Below are 11,301 nucleotides of genomic sequence, written 5' to 3'. Positions count from 1 at the left end.
ATCTCATCAACACAGCCCTGTGAAAATTTTACTGTTCAAACATTGAAGGAAGATTAGTAAACAGGAGTCAGACTGAGAAAGCAGACTTCATATAATTTTCTGAAAGATTTTTCCCCATTAATGTTTAAGTATCCTATTGCCTTTAGGACCCTAAAATAAAAGGTAACACATTAGGGAAACAAAATTCTACCTTTGAGCAAGAACGATGATTCACCTGCATGGTGCCACAGTCTCTTTACATCAGACAACATCCCAAAGCTGCGTTATCATCTTCTTATTTCACCATATTTAGAGGAAGAACTATATTATATTCTGGCTTTCTTTGTATTATAACAGCCTCTTTTAGATATTTCCTGTCAATGCATCACAAATGTAGTACCGATTTAACAAAACTAAAACAGAAATGTTTCAGTGTAATTGCCAATATGGCATTTATTTTACACAAATGCAAATGTTCATCATGGACAGTCAAGCTCATTCAACAACCACAAGAGGGCAGCGACATAATTGGATTAATTTTCCTGCACAAAATTATCTACAACGGTCGGAGATCCTCATTTTTTGCCAAATGCTTGTCCTTAAGTGCGCTCATGTGGAGAGAAATCCCCCTTTTTTCGTCTTACTGTCACGTGTGTGTGTGTGTGTCATCTCTCCTTTGTGCACAGCAGGTTTACAGGAAGTCGTACAGATACTTCACAATATCAAAGTTCACCGTCCTGGAAGATAAATTACAGCAAGCACATTCTCAGTGAAAAAACTCAAAAAAAAAAAAAAAAAAAGGTCAGTGCCCTTGAATCATTCTTCTGTCAGTCTCAGTCATGCGTAATAATGCAAACACACACACACGCATACACACCTGGATATAGCGCAGATGAAGTCCATGGAAACGGCACATTTGTACTTGGGGGCGTCGAGCTGGTCGTCATGACTGACCTGACTCAACAGCTGTAAGGTCACCAGGGAGGAGATCTAAATGGGGAGAGAGAGAGAGAGAGAGAAATCGAAATGACTCTGTTCCGCTTCTTTAAACACAGCTTTTCCACACTTAGATGCAGAGGCACAAAAAAATGATGAGAGCCAGTTGCGCAGATATGGGTCGAGCCTAATTTCCTAAAACCATTTCATGCCCAGGGCCATAAATAGATACACATTTGGCGACGGATCCCAAAACTCACGACCATATGGGATATAAAACTCTCATCTGACACACTGTGGTCATTAGGGTTGATTTAACATGAAATAATGTGTGATTTGCACCTAGAAATGGGAATTTTAGGAGCCTGAGATTGAAAAAATGGGCATTTAAAATCCTCTGAATATCATAGTTTACGTTCTCTTTCATTTGCTTATCTGATTAACTTTAGGAGTCACAATCATGCAGAAAGGTTACAACCGCTGCAGGACTAAATGAAATGCAAAATTAAGCCGCTACAGCTTTGTTTAACTTAGCAGAACAGCAACAAAACTGGTGATGCTCAACAAGCAATAAGAGGAATGTATACAGAGAATTAAGGAGGTTAATTAAACTAACTGCTAGTTGTTTCAGATGTATCATTTTAGTGTTCTGGTGACAAACAGATGCATCTTTATTTGTCCTTTATTCTGCTATTCAAGGACGTCACACACTATCACCACCATCAACAAATAAACACCTCAGCCAGAGGTGATTTTTAACCGTTAAAACAAGCAAATGTCAAAAAGATTATGTTTTTTAATCAAGGCTTTTCAAGAAGTGTCAGATGTGTGAAGTCAGATAAAGATAAACAGTCCCATAAATCATACAACAGTCCACATTTAAGGAAAATATGACCAAAAAAACCTAGAAGAATAGATAGAAAAAAATATTAATTTATTACATGAACAAAGGTAAAAAAAATGTGAAACAGTTACAAAAAAGTGAGTCACAGGATCATCAGCGTCTTCTTTTTTATTTCGTTAATGTACAGGTCATTTTAACTGTATCTGCTCAGCGTATTCAGAATATTTTGTAAAATATTTTGCTGGACTCTGACCTGAGAGAAGATGCTGGCGGTCGGGGCGACTCTGCTGTCCACCACGCTGTAGAAAATGGCGAGCAGTCGGTCCAGAGGAAACGGTTTGGGCCCCAGAAGGTGGTTACTTGTCTATAAAATATTAACATCATTTTAAGTTATATCTGGAAAAAAAGTTGTGATTAAAACTAATTAAGATCAAAACAAGTGTTGTGTGTAAGATAATCACCTTTTCATTTTTCTTTAAGAAGTTTGTTTTTCTTATTTTACCATGATGCTGTTGGGAGGAGAAGAGAGACATCAAATGCATCAATTCACAAATTAGTTATGCTGGAATCACAACTTTGAGTCAACAGGCTTTATAATCCGTACAACATACAACACCCTCTGTCCTTAAACCTCAACTACGATGCAAAACACACACACACTGAGGTTCAAACCAGTGTGAGCTTCAAAGAAAGTCCATCAAATGTAAGATGTAGATTACTGAAGATGAGTTGTGAGACGTGTTTACATTTTGTCGGATTATGAATAAAAACACAGAAGCATAATTTCAACAGGAGATTCACAGATGTAAAATCTTTAAAGACAAAATTCCTGACTAGGAAGTCCAAGAGTACTAGTCAACCAATAGCGGACTAGAGGTTTAAGGATGTTTTCAAAGCTATAGTTTATTTGCTCCGGTCCAAATCAGTGGATGAGTTGGTAAAATAGGTGTGTTTCCTGTTGGTTCAGTTTCTTTTCACACAGCGAAAAGCAAACCAAAATAACTCACTAAAAGCCGCTCATTGGTCAGATGTGTCCGGGAGCAAGATCATAAACACAGGAAGAAAGTCCTACAGAAGGTCCTATATGCCAAACATCAAAAATGCAACCTTGATTACCCTAGTCAAGGTCGGACCTTGATTCAAATGTTTCAGATCTGCCCAAACAAATCGTACCAAGAGGGAAATGAACCAGAGTCCAATTCAACTGAACGCAGGTTTGAAAACGCCCTCAGACAACGACACAACTGCAACATCCCTGGTTCATGTATGTTTCAGGTATCTTTGTTGTCATCCCCTCATCTGCCCCCTTGTCTCGTGTCACCTCTATACTGTCCCATATAGAAAAGACACCTACCTTGAGGAAGAAGCGTTTATCTGTGCGGGCGGGGTTGTAGGACGCCAGGTAGGCAGCAATCAACAGAAACTTGGAGTAATAAGGCAGTTCAACGTGAGTGTGAGCAGATAAACCTTAAAAAAAAAAGAAATAAATGCAATGAGTAAGATAAACTAAAGAGAAAAATGCACCCTTAGATCCTCTCATTTCTACTGAGTACATCATTAATCCGTGTTGTGATGTAGTGTGATTTACTTTTTTTTGGGTGTGATGCATTGATACTTCACAGAAAAAATTAACAACTATATCAGCGTGAATCCACAGTGTCACTGCACCCAATCAATGTTTTTACAGTTTAACATCTCTCTGCACTCGCGCTCAGTATGTGTCGGTACCTCTCACAGTTCTGGTTTCCTTCTCTTCCATTTGCTGCATCTCCTCCCACTGAAGGCTGAAGAAGAAGAGAGAAAAGCACACACACAATGACGAGAAGAAACCACAGCTCACAGATGCAAAGTGACATGATTTGATTTAATGAACACACTCATGCGAAGAACACAGACCTGGAAACCTCTCGAAGGTACACGGTTTGCATGGCTTTTTTCAAATGAGGCTCGATGTTTCTCCACAGCTTGTGTGTGTCGCTCTCTTTCACTAAAGATATAAAATAAAGCAACATTATTCAAACAGCCACAGTGAAGCACGTTATGACTCTAAGTTTGCTTATATTTGAAATATAAGTAACAGGACAGCAAAGAAAAATAAAAGAATCAGCTTCACGAATCATTACTTTTATTTTAACAACAAATCAAATGGTTGTGTGTATTGTGAAGGTGTCACTTATATTGATGAATAGAGCTGCATCGATTAGTCTGCAAAATTAATCGGCAACTATTTTGATAATCAATTAATTGTTTTGAGTCATTTTTTAAGAAGAAATGCCTAAATTCTTTGGTTCCACTTTCTCACATGTGAATATTTCTGGTTTCTTTAGTCCTCTATGATAGTAAACTGAGTATCTTCAGGTTTTATTGTTGGTCGGCACAAAACAAGACATTTGCGGACGTTGTTGATTGACTTTTTGCCATTTTATGGACCAAATGACTACTCGATAAATTGAGAAAAAAATTGTGAGATTAATCAATAATAAAAATAATCCTTAGTTGAGTCACTGAACTCAGCTCCACTGTGCATTTTAGCCTCTTTTAGCTCATTGTTTTGGTTTTCCAGCCCACAAACTCCACACAGCAGGCAGCTGTTTTCAGCAAGTCGAAGGAACATGTCACCCAGTGCAGCGGTGCGGCTCATTGATGTGTTTTTAATAGTTTTTGGTTAATAACGAAGTTCTACGACACAAAGGGATAACATATATGAGCTTTGTATAAACACACAATACTTGTAAGTAGGATGAGTTCATTGTTGGTTTGGCTCTGTACATAAGATTTAGAAAATAATTTAAAATACAGCCAAATCCTTTAAAAGTTAATATTATGTCAGATGTTGTGTTTTCAGTTTGTTCTGCTGCCCCCAAGTGGCCAAAAACAATCAATGAATGCAACTTTAACGAAAGAAACAAAGAAAAATACAAATAACTGAAGTGCATCTCAACTTGATTAAAAAAATCCATGTTTGAGTGAAAACAAAAGGTAAAATGTGATGTTTTTTAATATCGATCGGCAGTCCAATGAATACACTTCTTTTTAATGAATTACCTTTTCCTTCTGCCAAAGGCTCGCAGAACTTGGAAAAATTAAGGGCAGCCTAGATGGAAAGAGAAAAGAGAAATCAATGGCACTACACTGAAAGAAAATCAAAGCAATGATAAATCTTCACTGACTTATATGCGTGTGTGTGTGTGTGTGTGTGTCTGACCAGGTGGCGCAGCTCTCTGAGGTCTCGGCAGACGGAGTAAAAGACTCCCAGCAGGATGTTGATGTAGGAGGAGTAGAACTCAGCCGAATATGAAGGATGTCTGTCCTGGGACAAGATCTGCTGCAGCTCAGCTACAAATACACACAGAAACACACAGTTACTTTGCTCAGGCGCGCGTTAAAAAAACAGATATTTTAAATAATACTCGAAACCAGACAGGAGATTATCACAAGAACATCACTCTTTCTAAGTGCAGAATTTATACAGCGGTGTTTCGTAGTGAAATATTCCTCCACAGTGGCTGCTTGAAGTGTAAGAACAAAATCACAGGTACAAATCTCACATCTAACACCTCATCCGCCAAGTGTGCGTCATCGTCATGCAGCATGGTGATAGATATTCATGACACTGGCTGATGTAGTGTGTGTGTGTGTGTGTGTGTGTGTGTGTGTGTGTGTGTGTGTGTGTGTGTGTGAACTATGATACCTTTACTGTAGTCAGGGAAATGGAGCAGAAGGGGCTCGAAACAGCCGGTGTTGGGTCTGAACTTGTCCCAAACGATTTCACTGAGCAAGATGACGGTGACGTTGTCCTCAACCTGATAAGGACAGATGTACGTAGTTAAATTTATGTCATATAATAGTTATTTTGTCCAATAAGCGCACCCGATCCTTGTGTTTATAAGTCAGTGAGAGTATGTCTCCATGGCTACAGACATTGCTTTGTGTTTTGTATACTTATATCAAATGTTACAAGTGTTTTATTTAGTTGGTTTTACAAAACAGGCAATTTGATGACATCACATTGTTCCTTAGGAGACTGTGATGGACATTTTATAGACCATACAATAAACTGAGAAAGTAATCCGCAGATTAATCGATAATAAAAAATGATCATTAGTTGAAGTCCTAGATCTCTCTGCACACTGTTAGTTCAGATACTCTATCATTAGCCATAGAAACAGGTTTAATGGTCCCCCTGATGAGGAAACTCTGTTTATTATGTGATTTAGGTGAGACTAAACCCACTAAAAACATCCATTTTATGTTTTATTGCTCATTATAGAGTAATTTAAGGAAAATATGTTTTAGTAAAATGTCCTAACAGATTACAAAAGAGTTGTGTTTTAGAAATGTAGCCTTTTTTGTAATGTATATATTTACAGCAAAGTTTGATTCTGATCAAATCAGAAAGACTTTTTATGTTCATACAAAATTGACAGATGGAGGTGAACACACACTGTAAACCCTGCTGGTGTTTTTCTGCCGCTGTAATAAAATGTGCCCTAAACCAAAGACTGTAAATCCTTCCTGTTAACCTTTTGTATAGAAAAGAAAATAACAATAATAATAATAATAATAATAATAATATACATCAGAAGCACAGCGATCCTTCATCATCCTGTCATCCATCGTATATGTATGGAGTAGTACCACATTGAAAAGACATTCCTCTTAACACTCACAATCCACCAGGAGACAGTTAGCTTTAACATAAATACACAAGTCTTTTTACTTTTATTAAAGTGCTGTGAGTTGATGCCATCCTTGCTTCTTAACAGCAGTATGAAAGAGCTCCATACACTCAACTCAAGGTCATTAATTAGAAAAAAGAATCTCTTCCAGGCCCTCATCAACATCCACACAGTCCAACAACTAAAAAGTGACACACTTGATAGATAACACAAAGAGCATACAACACTTCAATCTCACCAGTTCCTGAAGACGCAGGAGAGCAGGGAGCAGATTGGCATCTGTGTCTCTCAGAAGCTCGGCTTTTTCCATTACCTGAAAGATATATATATGTATGTTTGAGCTAATTTTGTAACATCCATGCTCAGTAAACTAGAAGCTGTGAATGGCTGTTTTATCACGGCACATTACTGCATTCTGTGCAGCAAGCTCACTTTAAAATGTCAAAACTGATCAAGCCAAAATACCCGATTAAACGCTTTCCCGTGCTGGCTGAAAATCACACTTATTTCCTCCAGGCTAATGCATCTGGAGCTTTGTTTAGCATCTATTTGCATATGTTATCACTACTAATCACATTATCATACAAACATTTAAGTGACATATCCGAAGAATACGTAATTTGACACGCCGTGGATTATGGTATTTTGGCAAGCCAAGTGAGGAGGAATCTGAAGCTGAGCGTAAAGTGCACGGCACTCACAATGTATCGCGTCTGCTTGGCAGGAGACTGGGAGCACTGATGTCTGTAGATGCGTACAAAGTCAGACAGGGAGGGACTGCGGGGGAGCTGGGAGGCAGCATCGCAGCCAAAGAAGGACAGTAGCACTTGTTCAAATAGCAGCGCGACGGAAACACATTCGACACAGCTGACTGTGGCGTGAGGCAGCTGCAGAGAGGGAGAGAGGAAGCGTTAATACACACATCTTCACATTGTCTTTCCTCTGTTTCTGGACACATGAACATTACAAGAATTGAAATCTCAGGCTGTGATGTGGTCTCATGTACAATCTTCGTTTGGTAGACACTTTTATCCAAAGCAACATACATATGAGAGTTAATACAACAACAAGCAAGGATCTAGTCAGGAGAGAACAACGCGAGTAAGTGTCATAAAGCTAAGTTCAGGTCCAATAGGATGTAGGTGCCAACAGGCAGTGCACAGAAGCAGATAGTATACTTTTTTTTTTTTTTAATTTAATAAGTTCATCAGGTGTGGAGGTGTTTGTGAAAGAGCTGGACTTAAGCTTTTTCGTAAAGATCGAGAGGAACTCTGCGGATATAAATGCCACAGTATCCATTTTAAAAAATGCAGTTTTTCTATATCATATACTTCATGGTCATGTCCATAAATATTACATCAGGAAGAGGAATATAAAAGTATTTCATTGAAAGTACGCAAACAGCGCTTTGTGTGCTAAGAGAAGAAAGATTGACACAATAACATCTATTAAAGGAGTAACAGTTGCCTTCCTGAACTTCTTTTGTACTCGATAAAATGTTATATTTCCAAGGACTCAGCGCTTTGATAAAGAAAGCTTTGTATGACTGAAGTTTGCAGTTTATATAAGCTTAAAGTAGTCAGTGTGAGTCATACTTTAATTGTTAGTTTGTCCCTTAACACACTCTTGTCAACAGAGCAGGAAGGAGTTTAAGAGAGCAGGAAGTGAAATTATTACTAATTTTACCGACAAATCCTGGACCCCAAGCTTTGTACACACAAAATTCATTTCAAAATGCCCTGGAAATCTGACAGCAGGTGTTTCTCTCTTACCTCCAGTTCCTTCAGTAAAACGTTCATCACGTGACTCTTCCCAGAGGCTCGATGACCGTAGATGAAGATTGAAGGGTAGCTGTATTGTTGTGGCTGTAGGAATAAACATCAGGACTCTTAAACTCAACTTTAGAGTAACATTTCATCATGATCGACGACAATCAACATAAACAAGTTCTCCCAAAATCAAATTAATTCAGAGTTTTTGCCAGTAATTAATTGTAATGCCTTCCTTGACTGCTCCTTGGTTAAATGCAGTCATGCAGAATGATTTTAGTGCTTGACAGACCAAAGCCTGTTCATGATTATTATTCTGATGCTTTATAATGAGCAGTCAGCTTCTCTAATTGATTGAAGGAGCGATGCAATAAGTATTTTGGGTAATCACTTGACAAATAATGTTGAGCACAAAAAATACATTTCAATAAGCTGAAATAATTGTTTGAGAAAACTACAGACCGGAAACAATTACAGAAAAATAATTGGCAACCATTTTAATAACCAATGATTCATTACAATTGTAATTTTTCAAGCAAAAATGCCCCTCACTAACACCAACTTCAATGTGAGGACTGTTTCAAATCATTGTAAAGTGAACATCTTTGTGTTTTAGACTGAAGACGTCACCTGTGTGAGAAATTGTGAATTGTGAACTTTCTAGACTATCAATCAACTGACAAAATAATCTGTAGATTATCATAAATGTCCATCTTTTTAGGTATGTTAGCGTCGTGAAAATAGTTATATATCATTTAGGTCTGCAACTAATGGTTATTTTCATTATCAATTAATCTGCTGATTATTTTCTCGATTAATTGTTCGTCTGTAAAATGTCAGATAGTGAAAAACACCTGTAATAGTTTCTTAGAGTCCAAAGTGACATCTTCAAATGTCCTGTTTTGTCTGATCAACAGTTTGAAATCCAAAGATATTCAATTTACCAACGTGTATAACAGAAAAGTAGAGCTGCACAATTAGTCGATCAACAGATAATTAATCCACAACTATTCTGGTAATCGATTGATCGCTTTGAGTCATTTTTAAGAACAAAATGCCAAAATTCTCTGGTTCCAGCTTCTTACATGTGAACATTTTCTGTTTGTCTTCTATGATAGTAAACTGAATATCTTTGGGTTGTGGACTGTCTGTCAAAACAGGACGGAACAAGACATCTTAGGGCTTCATCTTGGTCTTTGGGAAACAGTGATCATCAGTTTTCATCATTTTCTGACATTTTTAGACCAAACAACTAATTGATTAATTGAGAAAACAATCAACACATTAATGGATAATGAAAATCTGTGTACTTTCTGATTAACTGACTAAGAAGAGAAGTTTATTTATGACAGTACACTGAACTAATGAACTATATATTGAGAATCTTTCTTTTTTTGTTTTTTATGCTTTGTTTTCCCTGTTTGTTTTACTTTGTATGTTTTACTGTATGTGTAAAAATATAAAAACTAACATATTCATAATGAAAATAATCATATAGTAAATAAAACAAAATAAAAAAAATAAATAGTAAATAAAGTAATAGTTAATTGCAGCCTTACAGACAAAAGCAGCAAACTTATTTTCTGTCAATTAACTAATCGATTAATCGACTAATCATTGCAGCTCTAATATCATATGACAATTATTAAAAAGACAATTTCTGTTCACAAAGTGCACTGAAACAAAGAAAACTTGCTTTTAAATACTACTTTCTTGTAAAGTCTATTGGTCAAACTCACATAGAGAAGTACAAGACAGAAGTATTAAGTATTTTTTAACCTTCTGGACGCCTAAAATAAAGTCATATTACTGTTTTCGGAGATGACATCGTTACCTGTCCCATCAGAGACAGCAGTGTCCCCGCCTGGACGTCCCTGCACGGCAGCTGGTCTGCGACCCTCTGCAGCTTCTCCTCCTCATATCCTGGATGCTGCAGCGGCGCTGCCATCCTGCTCTTCGTGTTACCGACCAAACCACCAAGTATTTACTGTGGTGAGGCGACTATCGTGCGGCTAAAAACAAGCAACGTTAGCTTAGCTTTCAGTTAAAAAGTACGGCACGTTAACGGAGCTGGAGACGACCACCTCCGGTATTCAGTCAAAATGCGAGCAAAACGAGGAATATTGTAAGAAACTACATACCATTAATGCGACAGAGCGGTGTATAAATATCGATAACTGACAGTAAAATGTGTAACAAACTTAAAATACAGCAAAAAAAAGCCCGTTAAAAGGTCGGAAACAGACATACACAGCCGAGAGCACTCAGAGGAGTTTCGCGCGCCTGCAGATTACGTCACTTTACCGTTTGGGTTACCAGCCAATCACAGCTCACACATAGAATCATGGGTAATGGAGTTTTGGGCTCTAAAATCTCGTATTTGTGAAATAAATGGAAATTATGAATTAAAAGTAAAATATTATCATGTTTTCTATTAGATGTCGTTTGAATCTTGCCCTCTATGATGCCAAATGCTGCTAAAACACTAGATGCTTTTACATAATTGTTTTCCATTTGTGTTTACATATTAAAATAGTAGCCACTAGCCTATTATCCATTAAACTCAATGGCTAAATCTACAGAGGAAGAACGTGTGATGTGATCAAAAGCTCCAGAGCATCCATAAAAGATGATGAATGGACCTTGTGGTGAGATTATTTTTGCCAATTGTCTTAACGAGCAAAACTAACAACTGTCAGCCTATAACATAAATTATTATTTATAGTTAGCCTATAGGACCCTTTAGAATTGATACAAAGTTACTTTTCCATTATATTATTGCTATTATTAGTACTATAGCTCTCACATTAGAACATAGCTTATATTTTTGCAGGTTAGGCCTATTGCATGAAAATATGAGAATATTAATATAATTTTATAATGAATTCAATGGCAACATACATCATCACGTCCATTTAACTAATACTATACGCTGTATGTTCATCGTATTATTATTATTATAGTCAATAAGAGGTGCATTTATGTGCATTATTAATTCATGTGCATTCCTCCACTGGTACAGTGACCAGAAGGAGATTATATGAGCATTAATTTGAAGGCTATTAGATCCACTGTTGTTGTTTTACTGTGATAT

The 11,301-nt window shown here is 37.2% G+C and overlaps 1 protein-coding gene across 3 annotated transcripts; it reads right to left on the bottom strand.

The window, feature by feature from the left end:
* Positions 1–410: 410 nt before the first annotated feature.
* On the bottom strand, positions 411–10,509 carry orc5 (origin recognition complex, subunit 5). Of its 3 annotated transcripts, none has more exons than XM_044343920.1 (15): positions 10,349–10,509; positions 10,042–10,219; positions 8,211–8,303; positions 7,140–7,325; positions 6,677–6,751; positions 5,451–5,562; positions 4,965–5,095; positions 4,805–4,853; positions 3,656–3,746; positions 3,488–3,543; positions 3,114–3,226; positions 2,221–2,268; positions 2,013–2,123; positions 857–969; positions 411–716 (listed from the first exon to the last, which is right to left on the bottom strand). In XM_044343920.1, exons 2-15 carry the CDS (start codon positions 10,153–10,155, stop codon positions 671–673), a joined length of 1,338 nt encoding a protein of 445 aa, XP_044199855.1. In that variant the 5' UTR covers positions 10,156–10,219; positions 10,349–10,509; the 3' UTR covers positions 411–670. The 3 variants fall into 3 exon arrangements, with proteins under 3 accessions (XP_044199855.1, XP_044199857.1, XP_044199856.1); XM_044343922.1 differs by having other exon boundaries at positions 10,042–10,194; XM_044343921.1 differs by having other exon boundaries at positions 10,042–10,509.
* Positions 10,510–11,301: the final 792 nt, after the last annotated feature.

This window comes from Thunnus albacares, chromosome 23, assembly GCF_914725855.1.
Source record: "Thunnus albacares chromosome 23, fThuAlb1.1, whole genome shotgun sequence".
NCBI classification, from domain to species: Eukaryota; Metazoa; Chordata; class Actinopteri; order Scombriformes; family Scombridae; genus Thunnus; species Thunnus albacares.
Note: the sequence above shows the minus strand (reverse complement) of the source record. Positions and strands in the feature narration are given on the sequence as shown.